We start from the raw sequence: 25895 nt of genomic DNA on the forward strand, positions 1-25895 counted from the left end.
CAGGCTTTCGGCTCCGCTCACGGTGAAGATTTCCTCTTGTGTTGCTGGCTTTTTGCCAGTCTGACCTGTCAGAGTATTGATGGTGTTTTGATAATTCTAGGAACTTTTGACATTGCCAGACGTTAGCTCTTAACTACGTGCTAAAAATGTTTCTTACCGTATTTTCCTTTTGATTAAAAAAAGAAAAGCGTACAATTCTCCAGTCCGGGTACCTGTGAATCTCTCTGTGTCTCGCTGTTGTGAATCCTGTTGCTACAGAGAGGGGTTGAGTTCGGGCACTTTCCTAGAGCAGGGTCTCAGGGTCTCAGAGTTTGCTGTGGCTTTGCCTGGAGGAGCTCGGGGCTGGGGACGCAGAGTGGAGGCTCCAGCCCAGGAAACCGAGGGCGGCGGGCACCGTGAGACACCAAAACTGTGTTCACGTGTGCCGAGGTGATGCCAGATTCTTTCGGAGAATAAACCGAGTTTTTGCGCTGCAGGTTAGAGAAGCGCTTCAGGTGACACGTTCGTAGTTTTATATTTGCATTAGAGTCTAATTTGGTATTTTTGTTTTGGTGCAGTGCGGTGTGGTTCTGCCTTCTAAGAAAAATTGATAATTGATCAGTACAACATCATGATTAAATAATCCTTACTCACTCGGTCATATTTCAAGTTTTTATACATAGTTCAGTCTATTTTTGAATTCTGCATTTTGATTCATTCCTTCACGTTTCTATTTTGGCTCCAGTGCTGCACGGTCTGGCTGGTTCCTTCGATTTCTGGGAGGGAGGGAGATCACCCCCGCCCTCTGGTTCGCTTCTAGTGAATTTGCTTTTGCTGTGTTGACGTGGTGAAGGGGCCAGGCTTCCTGAAGGGGTTTAGGAAGGCCCAGTGACCCCCAAAAGGGGGTGGTTACCGTTGTTGCCGCCATGCCTCAGAACCTTCCACCGCTGCCTCTTTGATGACGGCCGTTGCCAAGAGAGTGCCTTTGGAATGCTTTTCTCCTGCTACTTTTCTTAATTCTGCCCAGGCAGTCCAGCGCAGCTGGGGTTAGAGCCCAGGAAGAGTCCCATTGGAACCCAAGAAAGTACCATTCTTTATGTTGTCTTATGCCATGGATCAGATTTCAGTAACCCCATCAAGGTTCTTTAGTTTTGACATTTTATTTATTTTATTTTTAAAATTTATTTTTGAGAGAGAGGGAGAGAGAGCATGAGTGGGAGAAGGGCAGAGAGAGGGAGACAGAGGGTCCGAAGCGAGCTCTACGTTGACAGCACTGAGCCCAATGAGGGGCTCCAACTCAACACACCGTGAGATCATGACCTGAACCGAAGTCAGATGCGTACCCGACTGAGCCACCCAGGTGCCCCAGTTAGTTGTGACATTCTGAAGGTCAGTAGAAGGTCGCATCACCTCCACCTGGGTTCTCAGTCTCCCAGGGGCTGTGCTGTCCAGGCCTGTGCACCTGCCACCCCGTCATTCCCACCCCAGCCTTAGGCCAGAGTGCTGTAGGCAGGGGTGTGTGTCACCAACAGCTTTGACTCTTGTCACTCAAATCTCTATTGTGGGTCCATGGTCTGTTTTTCCTGTATTGATTATGTGTCTTCCCCAAAGCAGCCTCCTACCTGGGTTTTGACAACCCCACACTAGGCTTTTCATCCACTAGGTTTGGCCCGTTTTGGGGATCAGTCCAAGCTCTGCCACCAAGTAACACTATGATCTCGAACCCGTTTATTACCCTTGGAGCCTTGGTTTCCTCCAGGGTCATGGGGGTGATATACCCTGCCTTGCAGACGCAAGTAAGGCGACTGCAGCATCATGGGGGCCGCGGCCGACTTGGGTGTGCTTGGGGTCATCTTACCGTACACAGCATACCTGCTTTATCTTGGTTCCTGTCTTGATGGCAACATCTTGATTTTTATGCTGTCTCAGAATAAGTAGAACTTGACTTACATATGGGTTACAAATTCATGTACTTTTTTTTTTTTTTTGAATGAGAGAGAGGGAGAGAGCAGGGAGGGGCGGGGAGAGAGAGAGAAGCCCAAGCATACTCTGTCCTCCCAGCGCAGAGCTCGACACAGGGCAGGCTCACAAACCAGGAGATCGTGACCTGAGCCGAAACCGAGAGTCAGATGCTCAACCGACTGAGCCACCCAGGTGCCCCGTGAATTCACGTATTTTTGATGGAGGTATTCTGTTTATCGTTAAACAAAACAAAACGTGAAAAACAACCCTCTCTCCCTGCCTGGCCTGGTCCTCATGCCCCCAGTGTTGTCCTGGGGGTCAGACATGTGACCGGTGTGGTGTTGGTGATGATGAGGAAGGGGATTGTTTAAGTATTTTTACCTTAGACGTATGTAGCCTTTAGGTTATTGCCCTATCATTTTATATCGTGGTAATATATGCTAAAACTCTAGCTTCTGGTCCCAAATGAAAACTCGAGTACGTGGGACTTTTTCAAGGATTCCTCTGTAAAAAGGGCATCAGAACATTTGAGCTGTGCACTAGCAGAGTGGTGTCTTAGGCTTTTATAGCCACGATCTTACTTTCCATTTTTGTATTTTTTTTTTTTTTTTCCTAGTTTCTCCTTGGACCAAGATGACTGATGGAAACCTCTCCACCTCTACAAATGGCATAGCCTTGATGGGCATTCTGGACGGTCGGCCAGGAAATCATATTCAGAATCTACAACACTTGAATCTCAAGGCACCCAGATCCCTCTCGTTGCCAGAGTACGGGCCCAAGCTGAAGCTTGGGCCTTTAGAAGATCAGCACAGCCTTAAGTCCGTGGACTCGGGCATTCCCACCCTAGAGATCGGTAACCCGGAACCTGTCCCCTGCAGTGTGGCCCACGTGAAGAGGAAGCCATCTGAGTCGGGGACCGTCCCTGAGCGAGCCTGCCAGAGCGCGTGCCCGCTGCCGTCCTACACGCCACCGGCTCCCGGCAGTGCCGAGTGGGAGCGGGGTGTGCGGAAATCGTCCACGTTCCCCCGGACGGGCTATGACGCGGCCGAGCTCTACAGCCCCGCCTCCAAGGCCCTGAACCGCAGCGACGATGTCTCCGTTTGCAGCGTGTCCAGCCTCGGCACGGAGCTGTCAGCCACGCTTTCCGTCAGCAATGAGGACATCTTGGACCTTGTGGTCACGAGCAGCTCCAGTGCCATCGTGACCCTGGAGAATGATGATGACCCTCAGTTCACTGACGTCACCTTGAGCTCTGCCAAGGAAACCCGGGAGCTGCGCCGGCAGGACTGTGTCGATGGAACGGAGGATGGGAGTAAATCGAAAATACTGGGACCATTTAGTAACTTCTTTACCAGGTAATGCTATCTTTGTCTGTGCAGGGGTTAGGTGACCGGGCCAGCCGCCATGTCCTCATCGAAAACGGGGGTTTCCTGCCTTGCTGAGCAGGCCCTGTGTCACGCAGGCCATCGCATCTTTTCCCGGTGGCCCAGGGTCCTGTGGAGCTGTGTTGGTGATTCTGCTGAGTCCTCACCGCTGTCACTTCTGTGTCCCTCCCTGGCGCACTCGCACAGTTTGTTGTCCCTTCCCGGCCTCTGACCTGCTGCTGTGCCTGAGGGTGATCCACAAGGGGCCGGTGCCACCAAACCAACCTTGTCCCCTGAAGGGCCTTTTATGCTAATAACTTGAGCCTCTTGGGCCAAGCGCAGCGTGCCAACCTGGGTGGTCTGGGCATTAATAACCCACGTTTCCACCTCCGGCCCCCGTGCCCCGCATGGCTGTGCTGTGGCGTCCGTGCTGTGGCCCAGGCCCTGCTGCCGGGGTGTGTGCTCTCACGGCCCCACAGCCGCCGCTCTCCCACTTGCGTGAGGACCAGGCCACGCAGGCACCAAGCCGGGGCCGCTGGGGCCCCGGGGGCACGGCTCGCAGAGGACCTGCCTCTTACCCGTGCTCTCGTGGTTTTGTTCAGCAAGCGTGTATGTCCCCCGCTCTGCTCTCGGCAGGTAAGACGGGAGTAGTAGGACCATGGAAGTGGTGACAGGTGATGACTTTGGGGAGGGCTCACGGGCCGGGGGCGGTGGGCGGGGACACGTCAGTCTGTCACACAGCCGCTGTGAACCCCCACGCCGTGCAGCGCCGTGAGGAAGGGCACGGGGGCTGTGCGAGAGGGGGTGCGGGGGAGTGGCCACCTCCCCAGCTGCTCGTCGTGTGGGCTCCGGGCCTGTTTCCGTGGTCCGCTGCAGCTCCCCCCGAGCGTGTGTACCGTAGCAAAGCCCGTGTGGGACGCTCTGTGGCTCTGGGGGTCCCTGTGACGCGGTGTGCCGTGCTGGCGGAGTCAGCTGGAGACTCCGTGACTGCGGGCGCCGATGGTGACTCCCCGCCGCGTCCGCTTCTTCGTCCTGAGGCACCTCTTCTTCCCGATGTGCCGACAGACAGGCGTCAAGCTACCCCACGTAGCATCCCTAGTCCCAGAACTCCGTAGAACTCAGGACCGCCCCCGGGGGAGGAGCCCAGGAGCTGTGGGGGAGACGGTCGCTGTCCCTTCTGAGGTCAGAGCCCTAAAGCAGGTTGTGGTTCAGATGTGTGTGGCCGAGCTGTTCTCTTTACTCAGGTCGTTGTTTTCAGCGTTTCCTGGTTACAGGTACCACCTGGGTGCCTGGTACACGTGGCTTCTCAGCATCCACCCCAGAGCTCCGGAATCAGAGTCTCAAGGGAAGGGCTTGGGAGGCAGGTTTTCAGAGCCACGTGGGGTTCTTGGCCAACCTGGGAAGCCTGGTTCGCAATGGGGGTGGCTGGGAAGCAGCCCGGAGGGAAGAGCTAAGCTTTGGATTTAACAGACCTGCGCCCACATCCTAGCTGTGTGACCTGGAACAAGTTACCTCACCTCTGCGAGTTCACTTTCTCATCTCTAAACGAGCATTAGAAAGCGCCCAGCACAAAATGTGTTGTTGACACACAAGGTACTCTTCTGAGACCTGCTTCACGTGTGGTCACGGGGCCGAAGTGGGTTCACACGTGGGAACCTGGGTGGACCCAGACAGAGTGAGCTCTCAGGTGTCAGTTGGCCACTGGGATTGTCAGGACCCCGCCTTGCTCCGCTGCCTCGTCTCGCGTCTGTGTTGGAGCCTCTTCTTCTTTGGAAGGAAACAGCGTCGATCACTGTGGATCATTGCTGAAGCTACTTTTTTTTTTTTTTAAATTGAAGTGTTGTTGACACACTGTGATGTTCATTTCAGGTGTACAGCAGAGTGATCGGACATTTACGTATGCCACCGAGTGATCATTGAGGCAGATCTCACTGGCATCTGTCACCATGCAAAGTTGTTACCTGTTACCGTGTTGTGTCCCCCAGGTTGTGCACTGCACCCTTCCATCTGACTTGTGTTATAACTGGAAGTGTGTTCCTTTTAATCCCCCTCCCCTGTTTTGTCGTCTCCACCTCCTTCCCACCAGGTTGTTCTTTGTCCCTGAGCCTCTTGTCCTAGAACCTTAAAGTGTTGGAGAAGAGTTTCAACCTAGGATTCCTTTGAGGGGAAAAGGGTTCTGTGCCAAAAATGTTTGGAACCCACAAAACATTTTACAGGTGGGTTACAGAGAGGGCCTGGCACACAGTTAGGACCGCATGAGTTGCGTTGAGGGCAGGGCTGAGGCCGGAGCTGGTCCTCTGGGGTTTCCAGCCCAAGCTTCTGAGTCCTGCTTCTCCATTGTATCCCCTGCCCCCAGGCAACTTCCTTTACCCTAGCCTCTGTCTGTTAGTCCTTGTCCTCACGGAGCCGATTTCTAGGAAATCATAGGAGGAAACGTAGGCAGTATCGTGGAAGGCTGGTCTCGGGAACGAGGCTCCGAGGAAGGGGTGGAGACAGTCATGGGACTTGTGGCCTGAGGCAGCAGACCTGTTGGTGGCCCTGACTGCTTGATGAGGGCAGCTTGGGTAAGACAGGAGCAGAGAAGTGACAGGGACCCGGCTCCCTGCGTTCTTTTGATCCGTTCTTCACCCAGCCTGCAGTAGGTGCCTCTGTTGCAGATTCCGCCCTGAGCGGAGAGGTCCCGGGCCTCACGGAGCTCACAGCTGCTGGGGGACACAGACACGTGGGGGCGGGGCGTGAGGGCTGTGTGAGTGTGTGAGCCTGTGAGGGTACTGAGGTGGAGTGCTGGTGGCAGGAGTCAGACCGGCTGGGTCCAGTGTGAGCTCTCCCCCTTAAAAGCTGTGTGACCTTGAGGAAGTTATTTTACTCTACTCTTTTTTTTTTTTTTTTTAATGTTTACTTATTTTTTGAGAGAGAGAGACAGAGTGTCAGCAGGGGGAGGGGCCGAGAGAGAGGGAGACACAGAATCCGAAGCAGGCTCCAGGCTCAGAGCCCGATGTGGGGCTCGAACTCACAGACGGTGTGAGATCATGACCTGAGCTGAAGCCGGACGAGTAACTGCCTGAGCCACCCAGGAGCCCCATAAATATTGTCATTTCTAAAATACGTTTTTCTAAAGTTTCCTTTAGTTCTTCTCTTAACGTTGTGCTTACTTCAATCAGAAGTTATTCAGAAAGTTAAATCGGGATTTCTCCACTGTTGACGCTTTGAGATGGATGGCTCTCCTTGGCCTCTGCCCTCTAGGTGCCAGGAGCGCTTCCCGGTTATGACAGCCAGACATTGCCGTATGTCCTGGGGAGGCGCGGGGTGGGGGTGGGGTGGGCAGTCACCCAGCCGTTGAGAACCACTGGGCTAACGGGTTGTGAGTGTTGGTGTTCGTCTCCTTGAAGGAAATTCACTAGTATAATACAACTTCAGGAGGATCCTCATCTCGTTTGGAGGGAGGGACTGTTGCGGGATTCCGAGAGCCTGCTGTGTTTCAACAGTACTTATCTAGACACCTGGGTGGACGAGGGGAGAGGAAGTCAGTAACACACTTGTCTGCAGGAGAAGGGTTCTTTCTGTGAAGCCAGGGGTTCAAGGCTGCTAATCTGCGCCGGCCCGGAAGGTGGTAATCAGCTTTGAGCACTTGCAGCTGCTTTTGGGCGGCCCTTTACGAAGCTGTCCGCGGAGGTGATCTGGGGGAGATGCTCGGGCCGCACCGGAGGCAGGAGAAGCAGAGGGCGTGGGGAGGAGGGGCGGCTGGGGCGGTGCCGCGGCGGGCTGCCCGTAAAGAACCACAGTGGTGCCTTTTTCCGGTCTGCCTCCCGACCTGGCTGCGGGCCGCTTAGGGGCGAGGTCTGCGCCTGGCTCACCCTGGCACCCCCTGAGTTGTAACAGAGGCGAGGGGACCCAGGTTTGACCTGTGTGATCTCAGGAACTCCCCTCGCCTCCGCGGTCCCCGTGTGTGCCGGGTGGCTCATCACACCTGTCTTAAAGAGCGGTTGTTAAGAATTCAGTGAGGCCGTGCGAGAGAAGCTCTGGACAGAGCAGAAGCCCAGTGTGCAGATCACATCTCTGGCCCCGCTCTCTGCTTCTGTCGGAGTTTCGCGTAAGGTCTCACCTTTTTTAGGGACCTGCTATATGGAAAAATGTGAAACCATTGTTTGAAGAAAAACGAATCTTTAAGGCATCTTGACTTGGGGTGAATGCGTTGAACTAAACTTTTAGTTCTGTACTGACCCGGGCTTTGGGGATCTGATCATTTGGGCGCCGCGCTGGGGAAGGAGTGGGGTCCTTGCTTTCTCTTTTGAGAGGTGAGTTTCCCAGCAGGGCGGCCGTACTTGAGAAACCTGTGCCGGCCGGCACCCCCTGTGCGGGAGTAGCAGGCAGCGTCTGGAGCTTGCGCGGTGCTCAGCGTTCTCAGCGTTGTGGCACATCCTGGGAGAGAGCACGGTGGGGGGCGGGGCGGTAGGCAGATCCCGCCGGCGGGCTTGTTCCTCCTCCAGGCCACCTTCAGTCCAGGCCGCCTTCCTTCCTGTGGCGGCCAGGGTTAGAAGTGTGTGTCTTGGGCCTGGGGTTCTGGGTAGGAATCGGGTCCCAGCATCAGCCGAGTATTCATTTCCTGGCCGCTGAGAGGCAGCCGCGGTGGAAGGGGTGGCCGTGGTGGTGGCTTCCTGATCCTGCTGCATTCTTGAATCCCGTGGTTCTTTGGCACCTGCGACGCAGGCGCGGTGTGGGGAGCTGTTCCTGGGGGCCCAGCTTAGAGCCAACTACTTGAGGCCTCACGAAGATTTTGAAATCACCCAAGTCCTTGAGTTAGATCCCTTTCTGCTCGAAATTTGTAGAGTAGTTTTTGTATCCTGCACCGAAAGCTGATAGATGTAGGTAAGTAATTCTTCGTCATGGGTGAGGAAACCGAGGCAACGGGTAGTTGAGTAGCTTAACATAGTGGGGATGCAGGGCTTGGGTTTCTGGACTTAGGTTTCTTGTCTGGAAAACAGAAAGAAGTTCGCGTGTCACAGGGAGGAAGTGTACGTGGATGTGAAGCCCCAGGCATCTAGGAGGCATATCCCTGTCTTATTTGTTTATTTTTGCCTGACTTGACTCTGACCGCTTTAGGATTAGCATGTTCCCTTGCTGATGTTCTGGTGGCTTTGACCTGATGTCAGGGTTTACAGAAAACAGCCGCTGGTGTGTGCGTGCACGCACGCCCGCTCATGCGTGTGCACGCACTACTGAGATACTTGGGCGGGAGCGCTGGTTGGCGTTCCCTTGACCTGCTATTTGCTGGCATGTGGTCTCGGGTAAGACAGGCACTCAGCCTCTCCCGGGCCTTAGTGTCCTTGTTTGCAAAATGAGCTGAGGGCCCCTGCCTTACGGAGCCGTGAACAGGAAAGTGATCCCGGTGCTGAGCTCGGAGTGCTAGGGGGCCAGGGAAGCCAGAAGATACGAGGCTGGGCTGACTAGTGCTGGAGGCCACCGTGTAAATCCGCGTGCGGTGTGATGATGGCTTGAAGAGAGATGTGAACACGGCAGCAAGCCCCCGGGGAGGTCCAGAAAGAAATACAGGGGGCAGCGGGTCTTTGAAAGTATGCACGAGGTCGGGACAGTGTTCCTTAGGCAGAAGGATCGGCGTGGGTAGAGTCATGGCAGCAGGAGAAAGCTCAGCATTGCTGGGAAAGCGCCGTGGCACGAGGTACTCGGGATGGAGCGCAGAGGTAGGAGAGGTGAGCAGAAAGGTGTGTGGGAGCCCAGATTGGGCAGGGCTTTCAGGACCGCATTCAGACCCAAGACCCAGCACGTAAGAGCGGACAGTGAGATAGAGGTCGGCACCGGTGCTGGTGAACTGCCTTGGGGACAAGGCGTGGGGGGGGGGGGGGGGGGGGGCTCTGCGACGCCTTCCGAGCAGCTCCCGGGGGAGGCAGTAGCTGTCCTGCTCCGAGTGCGTGCTCTGTACCAGGCACTTGACCTGTTCTCAGGCACTGCGCAGCCGTCAGGTGGGGCCGGTCTGCCCACCGGAGACCACATGACCGAGCTGGGACCTGAACGTTCACTGGCCCAACTCCAAAGTCCCTGCTCTTTCTATAAGAGACACACGACCTCTTTTTAAAAATTTACTTCTTTATTTTTAAATAATCTCTGTGCCCAACATGGGGTTCGAATCCACCACCCCGAGATCTGGAGTCGTATGCTCTCCTGACTGAGCCCGCCCCCACGCTGCCTCTCGTTAACATGGGGGTGCGGACCTGGGGCCGGGAGGGCAGGAGGAGATGAGCTGTGGTTAGAGGTGCAGTGCTGAGCCTGCAAGCATGTCCCTGGAGCAGACAGGTGCACTGCGCAAGGGCAGGCTGGAGGAGACCGCAGCAGGTCGGGGAGGTCACTCTGTGGGTCTCCGTCAGGGCACGGCATTCCCTGAGTAGGAAGAGGGCGTCGTGTGTGAGCGGATTAAAAGGCCTTTCCCTCTCGCAGTGTTGGAGTTATCTGGGCGTTCCGCCGGGTGGGAGTGAGGCTGCGGTCAGCCCTGTGCCCCGGGGCCTTCCGGGGAGGGCTGTGGGGAAGGGCAGGGTCCATGACAGGCCCGGGAGGCTGTGAGTGGGAGAAGCAGAGAAGATTTTACCAAGGCCCCCTAGTCGGGTGGTTGACATTGTAGTAACCAAACGTCCGTGAGGCGTCTCGGCTACTCGGACTGTTGTCCTCTGTGCTGTGAGTGTCTGCACGGGCACACGCTTAGCCTGGGGCCTCTGACCCCACCCCGGGTTTTCCGTTCCTCTGTGCGACTCCTTGTGCCAGGCGGGTTGTCAGCAGCCCACCCCCTTGATTATGGAATGCCTGCCTTTCTTCTCCAGCCGCTGATTTATGCAGCGAAGCTGTTACACCCACCGCTGCAGCACCCGGGAGGTCACTGGAGCCCCGACTGGAGAGGTTTCTCTGGCTCCAGGTAAACTTCATGTTGAGGTGGTTCTTCCAGCGTGGAGAGGGTGTCACAGATGGTGTCCCTCTGCAGACGTGGCTGCCGGGAGCCACAGGAGGCCAGCTGTCCGGGCGGGACGCACGGGAGGTTGTCTGGTTACTGCTGCAGGAGCCGTTTGGAGAGCCTGTCCGTCAGCAGGAGGCTGTGCTCAGAAAGAGCGGCGGAGATCGTCGGCGGTGGGCTGCCTCCCTGTGCCGGGCTGTGCTTCGTTTGCTTCCTTTTGGCAACAAATCGCAGCCATAATTTATTGAGTGCCTGCAGTGTACCAGGCACTGTGCTAGGCCCTGAAACACGTTTCTCATCATACGTTTTTCCCAAGAAATACTTACCGAGCACCTGCCGTGTGCCAGGGCGCTCTTCTAGGTGCTCGGGATTCGTCTGTGAACAAGACAAAGACGCTTGTCTTTGAGGAGCTTCTGTTCTAGCGGAGGGAGGCGGGTGGTAACCCGTGAGTAGGGGAGCACAGATGTTGGTGCCGATCAGCGCCATGGGAGAGACGAGGCAGCGGAGCCTGGAGGGGCCGGGCCACAGAATAGGCTGGTCCGCGTGGCCCACCGACGCGGTGCCCGTCAGGTGCATGAGGGGGAGAGACTCGCGCAAAGACGTAGCGGGGAGGAAGTTGGCAGAGCAGAGTCCCAGGCCGGCCCGGTGCAGTGGAGGGACAGCACAGAGGCCCGTGAAGGGCTGAGTGAGCGATGAGGAGGGTGGAGGTCAGGGCGGTCCCACCTCCGGGGCCCGTAGGCCAGCGTAGCGCTGCCCTCGGCTCAGAGTGAGGGGGCCAGCTGCGGAATTTTGAGTGGAGGAGACGTACTGGTCGTCTACTAGTTTGCTACGTGACAAACGGCAGACAGATATGTAGTGGATTAAAACGGCGTCAGTGGTCCATCATCGTGTGGGTGGGTTCTCTCTCGATGCCGTACAAGGACGAAACCGAGGTAACGGCCGGCTCACGGGGACCTAGAGGCTGGGGTGAGGAACGAACCACGTCCAGGTTCAAGTCCGGTTATTGGCAGAACTCGGCTCCTTGTGGTTTTAGGACTGAGTCCTCAGATCCCTGATGGCTGTCCGCTGGGGGCTGCTCTCAGCGACTAGATGCTTCTCCTATTCCTTGCCGTTGTCCCCTGTGTCCTCAAAGCCAGGGACAGAGAATCTCCCTCGTGTAGAATCCTCCTCACGTTTCGAATCTCTTTTGCCCGGGGAGAGCCCCCGTCGGTTTTTATGGGCTCACTGATGACACAGGCCAGCCTCGTGACTGTCCTATCGCTTTCGTAGTTTATGCCCACACTAAGGGGGAAGGGGGGTGAGGTGGGGGGCAGCGTGGAGGGACTTTGAGAAGGAGCAAGAGGAGAGAAGGTGCCAACAGCAACACAGATGGGAGTAAACACACGGGGTGGCAGCTGGAGGAAGTGCTGCGAGGTCTCCTTCTTTGAGGCTGGAGGAGTAGGTGTTTTTGTTTACCGGTAAGAACAACCTAGCAGCGGAGTAGGAATGGAACGTACTGGAGACAGTGGGACACACAGGGACTTGTGCAATGCAGTGTCCTTCAGCGGCATCTGAAGGGGTGGGAACTGGTGCTCGTGTAGGGAAACTGGCTTTGGCTGGGTGGAATCCTCTAGATTAACCAGTGGTAAAGCAGGGGCTGTGGGCAGGGATGCTGGAGGATGGTTATGGCCGTAGGGGTCTGTGGAAGTCTGTGCTTCCTTTTTTTTTTTTTTTAGTGCATTTGGACTACTTTATTATTTTCAGTGTTGCTTTGTTGTTTTGCTGTGTGTGTGAATATAGATTTGTCATTTCAGTGTATTTCCTTTTTTTTTAATAGACTTGATTTGTTAGAGCAATTTTACATTCACAGCAAAATTAAGCAGAAACTGCAGAGTTGGGGTGCTCGGCTGGCTCATTCGGTACAGCATGTGACTCTTGATCTCAGGGTCATGAGTTCAAGCCCCATGTTGGGTGTGGAGCCTACTTAAAAAAAAAAAAAAAAGAAGAAGAAGAAAAAGTACAGAGTTCCCATATAATCCCCATCTGCGAACACAGGCAGGGCCTCCCCCATTATCCACATCCTGACCAGAGAAGTACTTTGTTACAGTCAGTGAACCTGCACAGACACATCACCATCACCCAGAGTCCGCAGTTCGCATCAAGGTCGCTCTCGTGTTGTGCTTTCCGTGGGTGTGGATGGATGCATAGTGACACGTATCCATCACTGTCGTAGCACACACAGTGGTTCCACTGCCCTAAACACCCTGCACGCTCCACCGTCCACCCCCCTCCCCCTCCCCACACACCCTTGGCAACCGCTGATCTTCCTGTGTCCACGGTTTCGTTTTTCCCAGAATGTCACGTAGCTGGAATCCTAACAGTGTAGCCTTTTCAGATTGGTTTCTTTCACTTGGGAGTGTGCATTTCAGGTTCCGCCCGGTCTTTTCATGCCTTGATGAAGCTCATTGCTTTTTAGCACTAAATAATATTTCATTGTCTGGAACGGACCCACTTGGTTTTCCATTCGTTTGCTGCGGGATATCTCGGTTGCTTCCGAGGTTTAGCCATTACGAATCAAGCTGCTGTAAATACGCGTGTGCGCTTTCTGTGTGGACATGAGTTTTCAGCTCCCTTGGGTAAATACCAGGAGCCCGATTGCTGGATCGAATTTAAGAGCATGTTTGACTTCGTGAAGAAACCACCAAACTGCTGGCAGCCGGCCGCCCCGTTTTGCATTCCCACCCACGGTGAGCAAGATTCCCGCTGCTGCCGGCAGTGGGTTTTCTTGTGAAGTAGGAAGCAGGGTCCTCTGCTGACCGTGAGGATGCGGACGGGCCGACGGGTGAAGGAGGAGGTGTGATGAAGGAGGAGGTGAGGAAGTCACAGTCGTAGTGGCACGTGGGGAAGTAGGTGGCAGGGGGCGGGCAGGGTCTGGCTCCGTGGTGGGGGAGCTTGCAGGGGCTACGTGTGTGGGGCACGGGCATGCGCGCGGGGCGTGGGTGTGCTTGGCTGAGTGAGTAGGGTGACCCGCGAGGCGGCAGGGGAGGGGAGGCAGCGGGTAAGAGTGTGACCTGGCCTTCGAGCCGGGTAGGGTTGGGGGATGTCCGGAGGGTGAGCAGGCAGCTGGAGGGAAGGACCGCTGGGGACCTGGGCGGGTGGGGGACTTGGAGGAGCAAGATGTGAGGGCCCAGGCTTGAGGGTGCGGGGGTGCCATCACCGTGCGGATGAATGGGCTTAGGTCCTTCCAGCTGGCAGTGGAGCCTGGAGGGGTCACCTCCGCCTCAACCCCGCCCTGGTCTGTCTGACGGTGAAGCTCTGCCCTGGTCGGTCCGTCAGGGAGAGTGGAAGAAGGGAGGCAGTGCACCCTCATTTACCCGCTCAGGGGCTGGATGGGCGAAGGGGGACGGCGGTTTTGTCCCGGGGGCGTTGTGATGACGGGCGCCCTGCTTTGGCGGGCGGGCACGGGTTCAAGAAGAGTCCCGTTCACGAACGGCACCTTGTTCTGGGGGACGGGTTGGCCTGGGGCGTCCTGCTCTGGGCACTGGGCCTTGGCATACATGCAGCCCCGCGTGACCCTCTGCAGAGGCCCAGGCCGGGACAGCAAGAGGGGGAGGAACGTGGACCAGCATCGTGCAGGGTGTGGGGTGTGGGGCGCCACTTCCTCATCTGCTGTCCTTGGCCTTCTCCGCCCCCACCCCCCCACGCTCACTTCAGCTGACGGCTTGCAGTCAGTGTTCCTTTGGCCTTCCCCACCGGCCACCAGCCCAGACATCTTCCCTGCCCAGGACCAAGCCTGGGGACAGTGGGGGCCTCTCACTCAGGAACACCTTCTCTGTGCTTCTCCGAGGATCTGTGTCCTTGAATCGTTTCTGCAGATGCTTCACTCCTGTCAGGAGGGTCCTCTGCAAGGCCGTTGTGTGCTCGGCTGCAGACACGTGGGAGGGGCTGTAGAAGCCGCAGGAAACCTCGCAGAAGTCGGCAGGGGTGGCTGTTGTCCCCGCTCTGCCACTTACTCCCCGTGTGTCAAATGGAGAGTTGGGTAGGTGGCCTTCTCCAGCAGGAGGCATCTTCCCGATTCAGGGCCTCGTCTGTCTGCAGCCCTTCCTCTCCCAGGCTCGGCGACCCCCCCTTCTGGAGCAGGTTGCGTTGCCGCACACACTACACGTGAAGAACCCGCCAGAGAGTCCCCGAAGAGCGGCGAGCGGTTTGCTGCGGTTCCGTGGTTCCCGCCCGAGCAGCCACCATTGTTGAGTGCCATCCGGCGGGTCCCCCAGACTCGGTGCCTCGTGAGGGCCTGCTTCGAGCCCAAACCGTGCCCGTTAGAGCTCAGTAGGCGTTTGTCAGATGGTCGGCCGGGATGCCCCCCGGGACCCAGTGCTGATGATGCAGCGGCCAGTGACCCCGTCCCCCAAGTTGAAGTAACACACGGCGCGCGTAGTCTGCCGCGGGCGAGAGCTGCGCCGTGTCAGGCTCTGAGTGCTGGGGAGAAATAAAAAGCAGGGTGTCAGGAGAGGAATGAGGGGTGCTGGAGGAGGTCCCAGCCTCCTTGAGAAGCAGAAGCCAGCGGGCTCTGTGTCCCAAGCCCCACAGGATCTCGTGCACGCTTTGGCCTTGCCTCTTGGGGCGTCTGGGGTGTTGCGTTGGGCGTGCTTGCTGCTCGTGCTAGAGTCTAGACCCGCGCTGTCTGGTCTGTTAGCCACTGGTCACACGCAGCTACTTAGATTGGGTTACGGTTGGCAGTCTGATTCCTCAGTTCCACAAGCCACCCCCAGTGCTTAGTAGCCACCTGTGGCCAGTGGCTACCTCACTGGCTCAGACTCGTGCTTTTCCATTATTATTTTTTTAATGCGTATTTATTTTGGAGAGATAGGATGTGAGCGGGGGAGGGGCAGAGAGAGAGAGAGAGGGAGACACGGAATCGGAAGCAGGCTCCGGGCTCTGAGCTGTCTGTCAGCACAGAGCCCGACGCGGGGCTTGAACTCAGGAACCGCGAAATCATGACCTGAGCGGAAGTTGGACACTTAGCCGACTGAACCACCCAGGTGCCCCCGTGCTTTTCCATCATTGTGGAAAGTTTTGTTGTTCGGCGTGTCTGGATAGTCTAGGTGACCAACTGTGACTTGACTTTTAGTCTTTGCTCTCCTTGACATATAAAAGCAGCACACAGTGGTTGGGAAAACAAGTGAATCAGAAGTGAAGTTTATGGAACCAAAGGAAGCCTGCAGAAGAACCTTCCGCTAGGGTCCGGGGGGAGGGGAGGAAGCCGAGGCAGGGTGGCCTGCTGGTGAAGCAGGCCGGGTGGGGAGGAACGGCCTGCTCTCTCCCCTGGACTGGGGAGACGGCCGCCGTGCAGTGTTGAGAATCTCGCACGAGGTCCTGTTTGACACCCTCTGAGCTCCGGTGCACACTTAGTATCTGGGGAGTTTCACGTGGCGGAGGGGCGGGGCCCTCACCTCTCAGACGTGTTCTGTCGTGCCTCCAGCGTGGGGACAGGGAACTCAGAGGGCATTCAGAGAGTCCCGTCGGGGGGCCAGGTTGTGAATATCTGTTCTGCCCTTCTGGTGGGTGGCTGGGCACATTGCTTTATGTTGCTGAACCTTGGGTTCTTATCTCCAGCATGGCGATAGCCAGGCAACGCATATAAAGCGCTTGGCACGGTGCTTGGCATGGTGCCGTGGCCTCACTAGAGTCTATGAGGGGCTTCTTGCCTGCTTCTCACTTGAACGAGCGAGTGAGTGAATGCTAGTCAGTGCCGGCTTGCCCAGGAGACGAGCAGCAGAAAGGGAAAGCCTAGGAACAAGGATTCCATCAGGCCTGCAGGGTGAACAGGGTTGACTTCTTTGTGTCGCTGCTGACTTGCGTGAAAGTGGGCTACCGTCGCTTTCCCACGATGTTGAAGTCAAGGGAATGGGAAAATAAGTCTGTGTCTCAGTGGGTCTGATGATCTATTTTCCTTGCCTCGGATGGGTTAGGGAACTTCTCTGTACCTGTGGAAAGGAATTTTTAAGGAGACTTCATGGAGCCCAACTCAGGGCTTGAACTCCCTACTGTGAGATCAAGACCCAAGCTGAGGTCAAGAGCCGGATGCTCAACTGACTGAGCCACCCAAGCGCCGCTGAGGAAAGAAATCTTTAAAGTTCAGCTACTTTTTGTTGGGTGTGGACATCGAGATTCCTGTTCATCTCTGGTGGGGAGGGCAGGCACCTTCACTCTGGAGTGTTAGGGACAGTAGCGTTCAGGAGTGGCATGAACTGAACCAGGAAAGAACTTATGCCTACACATGTATTTATTTGTCCTCAGTAGCCATATTGTGTTCCTGATAAACCTTTCAGGCTACACTGATTTCTCTGTAGTGTTGCTGCCTGGCTTCTGGGAGGTGCTGAGGTCCTTAGAAATTTCACATCTGGGGCGCTGGGTGGCTCAGTTGGATAAGCATCCGACTTTGGCTCAGGTCATGATCTCACGATTCGTGGGTTCGAGCCCCACGTCGGGCTCTGTGCCAACAGCTCAGAGCCTGCATCCTGCTTCTGATTCTGTGTCTCCCCCCTCTTATTTTCTCTTTCTCTCTCTCTGCCCCTCCCCCACTCGTTCTCTCTCTCTCTCTCTCTCTCTCTCTCTCTCTCTCTGAAAAATAAATAAACATTACAAAAAATTTTTTTAAAGAAATTTCACATCTGTAAGCAAGGTGGTTTTGGGGAGTGGGGGAAAGGAGAATGTATTTGTGCCAGATTCATTGGGCTCTGAGTTTACGGAACACCCTCGGTGTGCTCTCACTATTGGGAAATCAAACCCCGTGTCCTTACGGGAACTCCCAGATTTCTGTGTTTTGGTACTTTGCCAGTCTGCTGCCAGTCTGCCTTCCTTCTGCCCTTGGTGAGGTTGTGGTCAGCCTGGGAGGGGTGATTCCGTAACAAATGCAGGCCACTTTGTGGGAGGATAGGGGGTTGGGGCTTTGGAGAAACCCCACAGGCAGCCCCATTCCTGCAAAGCAGCTCTTTGGCCACCAGCTGCTTGCTGCTCGCAAATCAATTTCCCTTTGCCCAGGTGGGTATAAAACTCTGTTCTACTTAAAACATATTCGTGGAATAACACAAACATTTCAACGATGTTTAATCAAAGCTATTTGGTTCTATCTTGTACCCAGCAATGCTTATCCTATAATGCATATGTATCTATTTTGATTGTGAGGACACTGAATATTCGGCACAGGTGACATTAAATTCTGTTATGCCTTCTGTATTTTCCGTGAGCACACACATCTCACTCGATTGCCACAGCGCATCAGCTACTTCCTGTTGATGTTAAGTGAGCTGAGTTTGTAACCGAGCCTTGTTTTGTTTCCAGTTTTGCTGATTCTCTGTTGTGAGTAGTTGTGGTTTATCTCAGGATTCCTGTAAGGTTCTATAAATGGGAGAGTGATGAGTCATCCAGATTTGCCCAATACCCGTTTGGGGCCCCAAAAGGTCCAGTTTCCCCGCCAATTCCCCTTTGCTTCCAGCCAGAGCCTTTTCAAACGTAGGCTCTGTGCACCCAGCGTTACAGGAATAGAAAACGTTTGCAGGAGTTTGAAAACTAGGGTTTGGATTTAGGTCCTGATTTCCTTTAGACTTCAGATTTGGGTGTGAAACACACTCCCCACGTGAAGGGGTAAGAGGTCCAGAGGGTGTGGCCTCTGCCACAGCAGGCAAGTTGTGCAGAGGGGGAAGGGAGCCCGGCCCGGGGAAGAAGAAGCCCGAGGGAGGCCAGGTGGATGAGGACACGTGTGCCCGGGATCAGCCCCTGTCCCAGCACCTGAGAAGTCCGTATCCCGGATTGAGCACGTTTTATTCCTCTTAGAAGTTCCTTGGAACAGTTATTTTTTAAGACAGAAGAAACTGAGTGGTGGTCAGAGTTGGTGGGGGGGACACATGAGTACGTATCGACTTGTGTGGATGTCAGCTGCTGTAGAAGCCTGAAGTGAGCACAGTGGGCTGCCCGAGGTCTGCGGGCTCCTCTGCATCAGGTCAAAGAAGGGGAAAGCTCAGGATGGGGCAGGGGGGCAGGTTCCTGGGCCAGGCAGACATCACTCCCCTGGAGGTTTGTCGGTCCGAACTTGGTCACGTGGCCAAACCTACCTGTGAGGGAGGTTGGGGAATGGGGCCAGTGCCCAGGCCAGTGAGGAAGTGGGTTTGGCGAACAGCTGGGAGCCTCGGCCGTTTTTTAGGATCGTTTTCCTGACCCCCTGCCCCTCCTTCTTCATGAGGATTAAATGCCTGGAGTTGAGGAGTCGAATGCATTGTTATGCTCTTGCCTTTAAAAACGGTAGTTCCCACCACTTGTGGGAGAAACTCCAAACCACTTGGCGTGGCACAAGGAACCTTCTGGATCCACCCTTGCCCGCCTCTCAGACGTCCAGCTCCCATTTTGTGCTCCCATTTCGTACTTAGATTCCTCTGAACCAGCTTTGTCTTGTCTCTGCACCTCTGCCCCTTCTCCCTCTGCCTGACAAGTCCCATTTGTCCTTTAGGATTCAGCTTAAGTGACACCTTCTCCAGGAAGCCTTCTCTGATCACCACAACCCCTTCCAGGGCCTTCATTTGGATCCCACAGCCCCTGGACTTCTGAGACAGCACTGACCCCCTTCCCACCCCCGTGACCGTGAGCTTCTGTAAGGCAAGGCCTCATCTCGTTCCTTGTTTTCCTAGCCAGTGCAGACACTTAGTAGCTGTTCAGTAAATACTCTGAAGCGAATGCTAGGGAGACTATAAGTTTTAAAAAGTCATAAATCTGGTACACTTTTATGTATTTTCCTTTTCGATTTTATTATTGTTCGAGATATTGGGAGAAGACTCATCCCAACAGTTTGATTTCCCACATCCGGTTGCACAGCTGTGTGGGTTTCACACCTGCAGTGTGTGGTGTTTGCAGAAGGGAACATTCTTCTGAGAGGCTTCTGGTGTTTTTTTTGTTTTTTAATTTTAGAGAGAGCACGAGTTGGGGAAGGAGCAGAGGGACCGAGAGAATCTTTTTAAAAAAGTATTTATTTATTTATTTATTTATTTATTTCATTTCATTTTTAGTGAGAGAGAGAGAGAGAGGAGCACACGTGCACTTGGGGTCAGTGGGGAGGGACAGAGGAAGAGGGAGAGAATCCCAAGCAGGCTCCACACTCAGCATGGAGCCTGACACGGGGCTCGATCCCATGGCCCTGGATCATGACCTGAGCCGAAATCGAGAGTCGGATGCTTAACCGACCGAGCCACCCAGGCGGCCCAGAAAATTTTATTTTATTTTTTATGCTCACTATTTTATTTTGGTCCTTTACGCTTTTATACCTACTACCAATTTTTCCTTTCTACCGTATTTCCTTAAAGACTTTTTATGAATTTTAAACCTGAAAACGCGTGCTATTTGTGAGTTTGGTATCCTGCCTTTTACATTTCCCCACCTAATTAGAAATTTTCGCACATTTATTAATGTCTTGGTGGTATTCCTTCTTGTGAATCATCTACTTGTCCGACAATAAGGAAATGATTTTGTTCCTGCTTTGGGGAGGTAAAATTAGCTGTGTGCATGTCAGTGTGCGTTTTCTGCTATTCCCATGATCGCCTGGGACAGAATCCCAGAAGTGCTTCCTGTTTCCTTGACCACCGTCCCCATCCCTGGTCGGCTCTGATGTGCTCTGGCCCGAGGTGATGGTGGAGAGTCCCCAGGAGCTCTTTGTCCGTGGTCTCCGTGAAGGCTGATGGACCGTTAGAATTTGTCCTAGCTCTGGCCACAGGTCACTTGCTGTAAGAGGGAGGGTTTGCCCTGCTGGGTACTGCAGTCTACAGGACGAAGAGATGCCTGTGGTTTATCTCCTCTCCTCCTGCTGGGCCCTTGCTTGTGCTCAGGAGACTGACCCCGAGCTCAGCCCTGCTGGCTCACACTTCCCTGCCTTTGCCCGCGATGCTCCCCTCCCCTCTGCCCTGTGTCTCCTATGCCCATTTCGGTACATCTTTAACACGGACACCTCTGAAGCCTTCCTGGCATCCCCAGGACAGAGGGGACCTCCTCCAGACACATGGTCTCTGGACCTGCTCTCCTGGGCCTTCGCTGTAGTCTAGTCTAGTTTTGTATGCCTTGTTGCTACTATGAGCCCCTCCAGGACAGGGTGCGGGTCTTACTCAGCCCTGATCTCCGGCTCACGCCCCGTCCATGTTCCTGGTTGGCACTAGGGCAGCAGAGCGTGACGTGGTTCTGTGTGGTTGCGCAGTACGGACTCTCATTCCTGGAGCCGCGGGGAAGAGCGTTGTTTTTTTGCTTTTTAAACGCACATGGGTAGGGCCTGCTTTGCGGCCTTCTCTATATGAGAGAAGACAGGGATCTGTTGGCTTCTGGGAGCACGGCCTAGATTTGCCGCCGTTGAGGGAGAGGGCACACTCAGGTGAGCTCCGAAAGCCACCTGGGTGAGGAGTCTTCCCACTGCCTGGTTCTGTGGAGGCAGGAGACTGGAAGAGACTAGAAGAGCTCACGCCGTACGGCAGGTGTTGACAGTTTGGTTTCGCTTTAGTGAGTACAGTTGTTCGAGTAGTTCAAAGCAGAATCTAAAAGATAGTAACTCATTGTTCATAGAAGCTGCTGGAAAGGAGTTAATCCTGAATTCATATAAAGTGTCAGCTAAGGAAACAAGATAGCATGGGAAGGGAAACATTTATCCGTTAAAGAGCAAAGTTCTCTGCCCTTTTGCTGCATGACAGAATTGTCCAGGAAACAAAAAAGAAATTGGTGTCCAGGCCCCACCCTCAGAGGTGAGTTTTACTTTCCTTATTGGGGTGGCATTTGGGCATTGTTTTTTTTTTTTAATTTTTTTTTTTTTTTTATATTTACTTATTTTTGAGAGACAGAGACAGAGCGTGAGTAGGGGAGGGGCAGAGAGAGAGAGGGAGACACAGAATCCGAAGCAGGCTCCAGGCTCCGAGCGGTCAGCACAGAGCCCCACGTGGGGCTCGAACTCACAGACTGCCAGATTGTGACCTGGGCCGAAGTCGGACACCCAACTGACTGAGCCAGCCAGGCGCCCCGCATTGGGATTTTTTAAAAGCTCCCTCGGTGGCTCTGCTGTGCAGCCAGGATGGAGGACCACCGGTGAAAGGTATGGAGTGAGTCCAAATCCAGGCCCTTTCAGTTGACCGTGTGACCTCAGGCAAGGTGATAGCTCTGAGTTTCCCCGTCCTTAAGACAAGGAAAATCATACATAAGCCCCTCGAGGTTGAGGGCCTGTGTCCCTGGTCACCGGTGATTGTATTCCGTGCCCTCGATGCGGGCCCCAGGACGTGCGTGGTTGGCGCTCGCCGTGTATTTGTTGAATGAAAAAGAAGCTGCCCTTAGCGTGACGGGCAAGCGCGGCAGTCCCGAACCTGGAAAGCGAGGGGCGTGACTCCGTTCTGCAGGTGGGAAACTGAGAGGTGGTTCATGTCTTACCCGGAGTCAGCGTGTGACGAGGCTGGCACGTGAGCCCAGGTCTGCCTGGCACGGAATCCCGTGCATGCTACGCGCGCCTTAGGTCAGCTCTTCCTCCTTAAGGTTCCTAAAATCGGAAGACCGTGCCGTTCATGCCACCTCTCAACTGTCGGGCTTGCCCAGACGGCTCCTGCCTCGTGACGCTACAGGCTGTCCTTAACTGGCAGCGCGTCTTTCTTTCCTTACTTCTCAGAGCTTAATAACAATAAATTCGCACTGGTGCCCTTAGTCAAGTAATGTTCCCTACTGCGTTATACAGGATTTTCACCCTGCCCTCTCTCTCCTCGTGAAAACCTAAGCTGATGTTAGACAGGGCCTCCCCGTGTAACTTGTGCCCTGTGTCTAACTGCTGGGGCATGTTTGAAGGAGATCTCAAGGAGGCCGTGTGACGCAGGCACGCACAGGTCTTGTGGACCCGGTGACTTCTCAGGGAGAGGCACACAGCCGGGGCGCGTGTCCGCGTTAGTTAATGACTGACCTGTGCTGCAGACTGTCCTGCAGGTTTTATGCCAGGCCCTGGGGGGTACAGAGGCCAAGTGGGACGTGCCTTCCCTGCCCCCAGGGCGGCGGGAAGTGAAGCGGAAGTAACTGAAATACACCCCCAGCCCTCTGCCAGAGAGAAGTGCGCACGGGGCCTGGGGGCGCACGGGAGGGGTGAGGTGGGGAGGGGCCCGTCAGCCAGGAAGGCTCCCGAGGAGAGGAGCGGGGTTTGAGCTGAGCTGGTGATGACCAAAGTGGACGGAGGAAGCCCGTTCACATGTGTGCCCTGTAGAGAGCGTGACCGGCACCTCCTGCCCCCCACATCTCCATCCTGTACCTCCCCTGTCTGTCCCTCGCTCCCCAAGGGCAACCGCTGTTGTGACTTGTGACTTCTATCACTGTAGATTAGTTGTCCCCTTCTTTTTTTTTTTTTTTTTTTTTTGACTTTGGCTACCTGGAGTCATATGGCACATACTTTGTGTCTGGCTTTCTTCGCTCAACCTTGTGTGACGTTCACCTGGGTTATTACTGTGTGGCAGCGTTCATTTTCTTTCATTATGGATAGTTTCGGGGTGTACAGATGTACCGCTGAATGTTCTCTGCAGGGGGACGTTGGATCTGGTCCGTTTTTGACAACCAGGGAGAACGCTGGTCACAGTGTTCTCGCTCATGTATTTCGGTGCATCTGTACCGGGGTGCTTTAGCGGATGCTGCTGAGTGCTCTTCCAGGGCGGTGGTACCGCAGTGCCCTTGCACTTACTTGGACTAGGGTGCAGGAGTTCTGGGCGCCACACGGCCTCTCCAGAATTTGGTGTTGTCGGCTTTTTGGTTTTGCCATTCCGGTGATAGAAGTTTAGGTAAAGGGTATTGTGTTTGGCTTTAACTTGGATTTTCCTGACGACTAAGGGTTGGGTGCATCTTTTCAAATTTTACTGACCATTTGGAATCTTCTTTTGTGAACTGCCTACAGTTATCTTTTTTATTGTTGTTGTTAATTTTTTTTAATGTTTGTTTATTTATGAGAGAGGCAGAGTGCGAGCGCGGGGGGGTGCAGAGAGAGAGGGAGACGGAGAATCCAAGGCAGGCTCCAGGCTCCGAGCGGTCAACATAGAGCCTGATGCGAGGCTCGAGCTCACAAACTGCGAGATCATGACCTGGGCCGAAGTCAGCCGCTCAACCAGATGAGCCACCCAGGCGCCCCCTGCAGTTGTCTTACTGACTTGTAGGCATACTTTATATATTCAGGATAACAGTCTTTTGTGAGATGTGTTGCAGATATATTCTACACCCTAGCTTACCTTTTCATTCTCTTAATGTTTTTTTTTTTCTTAGCGAACAGAAGTTCTTAATTTTAATGAATTCTAATTGACAGAATCTTTCATTTAATGGTTAATGCCTGTTTGTATTTGTTGAAGAGATTTTTTTGTTCTCTTCCAGAAGCCTTGTTTTGCCGTTTCCAACTAGATCCATGATCCATCAGAATTAATTTTCTGTAGTGTGAGGTATTGGTTATTTGCTATAAAGACCATCTTTCTCGTTGAACCTTTGAAATAAATCAGGTGACCATATATGTTCCATTTCTCACTAATAATAACTATGTAATAGGTCTTGCTATCTGATAGAATGAGTCCTTCTACTTCTTTGTTCTTTAAGATTATTTTGACTCAGGGCACCGAGGGGGGTGGGGGGGTGGCGCTCAGCTGATTGAGAGTCTGACTCTTGGTTCCAGCTCAGGTCCTGATCTCACGGTTTGTGAGATTGAGCCCCGTGTCGGCCTCTGTGCTGACAGTGTGGAGCCTGCTTGGGATTCTCTGTCTCCCTGTCTCTCTTCCCCTACCCAGCTTACACGGTCTCTGTCTCTCTCAAAATAAATAAATAAATAAACTTTTAAAAAGAAATTTAAAAAGTAAAAGATTATTTTTCGTCTTCTACATACTTTGCATTTCCATATAAATTTTAAAATCAGCTTGGCAATTACCACCAAAAAATCTGCAGTTAGAAAGAATTTTTCTAAAAGTTTATTTACTGAGAAAGAGAGGAGGGATTGGGGAGGGGTAGAGAGAGAGGGAGAGAGAGAATCCCAAGCAGGTCTGGAGCGGTCAGCACAGAGCCCGACTCAGGGCTCAGTCTCACAAACTGTGAGGTCATGTGACCTGCGCAGAAATCAAGAGTTGGATGGTTAACCGACTGAGCCCCCCAGGCTCCCCAAAAGCTGCAGTTTTCTTTGCGATTACATTGAATCTGTTGATCATTTTTTCCTGTGTGCAAGCTTCTTATCTCTGAATATGGTATTTTCTCCATTTATTTTGATTTCCTGTAACTTTTCCACAATATTTTATAGTTTTTTTTAAAATGTAAAGGTCTTGCATTTCTTTCATTAAATTTATTCCAAGATTTGGGGCGCCTGGGTGGCGCAGTCGGTTAAGCGTCCGACTTCAGCCAGGTCACGATCTCGCGGTCCGTGAGTTCGAGCCCCGCGTCAGGCTCTGGGCCGATGGCTCGGAGCCTGGAGCCTGTTTCCGATTCTGTGTCTCCCTCTCTCTCTGCCCCTCCCCCGTTCATGCTCTGTCTCTCTCTGTCCCAAAAATAAATAAAAAAAAAAAATGTTGAAAAAAAAAAATTTTTTTTTAAAATTTATTCCAAGATCTGTGTAAATTTTTGATGGTTTTACGGATGCCATTTTATAAATGCTGGAAATGCAGTTAATTTTGTATATAGAACTTGAATCCTGCAGTCTTGCTATGTTGAGTTATTCTAATAGTTTATCTGGGATTCTTTTGGATTTTCTTTGTAGAAAATGATGTGGTCTGTGGATGAGTTTCACTTCTTCCAATTGTCATGCCTTTCCCTTTGTTTTCTCCATACACGTGAGTAGGAACTCCCATACGGTGCCGCACTGGAGTGGTGTTGGCAGAAATCCCGTGTGGGTCCTGGTCTCTGGGAGAGCTTTCGCCATCTGCCCGTGGAGTGTGATGTTTGCTGTTAGGACACCTCTTATCAGACACCGTACTTTTTATTAGATACCTTTTATCAGGTTAAGGAGGTTTCCTTTTTATTCCTGGTTTTATGATTTAAAAAAAAGTCATGAATGTGTTGCATTATTTAGCAAATGCTTTTTTTCCTGCATCTGTTGATGATTATATGTGTTTTCTCCTTTATTTTGTTTGGGATAAGTAACATTGTATTTTTCTAATGTTAAGTAAGCTAAATTTGCATTCTTGGAAAAATCCCAACTTATTTATGGCATATCATCCTTTCATATCTGTCCCTGGATTTGATTTGCTAATATTTTATGATTTTTCTGTCTGTATTCATTAGAGCGTGACCTGTAACTTTTCCTTTCTTTCAATGCCCTCGTCAGGTTTTGGTATCAGGATTATGCTGGCTTTCTAAAATGGGTTGAGTGTTCTGTTTCTCAAAGTTGCTATAAGATTTTTCTCTGGTAGTTGGATGAACCTACCAGTGTGTTACAGCTCATAGAAGTGTACACCAAAAAGCTCACTTTTATTGTGTACGAATTTTAAAAAATAATAAAATGGGCACCTGGGTGGCTCAGTTAAGTGTCCAGCTCTTGATTTCGGCTCAGGCGATGATCCCATGGTTCATGAGATCGAGCCCCACATCGGGCTTTGTGCTGACAGCACGGAGCCTGATTGGGATTCTCTGTCTCAAAACAAATAAATAAACTTAAAAAA

At 53.3% G+C, this 25895-nt stretch overlaps 1 protein-coding gene across 1 annotated transcript in view; it reads left to right on the forward strand.

Moving 5' to 3' along the window:
• LOC131507873 (uncharacterized protein KIAA0232) overlaps window positions 1-25895 on the forward strand; it is a 214510-nt gene that overhangs the window by 111347 nt on the left and 77268 nt on the right. Inside the window, exon 10 of the mRNA XM_058723162.1 lies at window positions 2558-3296. Within this exon, the coding sequence (XP_058579145.1) occupies window positions 2558-3296 (739 nt within the window). The remainder of the gene's footprint in view (window positions 1-2557; window positions 3297-25895) is intronic.

The sequence above is a fragment of the Neofelis nebulosa genome, chromosome 3 (assembly GCF_028018385.1).
Source record: "Neofelis nebulosa isolate mNeoNeb1 chromosome 3, mNeoNeb1.pri, whole genome shotgun sequence".
Classification (NCBI taxonomy): Eukaryota; Metazoa; Chordata; class Mammalia; order Carnivora; family Felidae; genus Neofelis; species Neofelis nebulosa.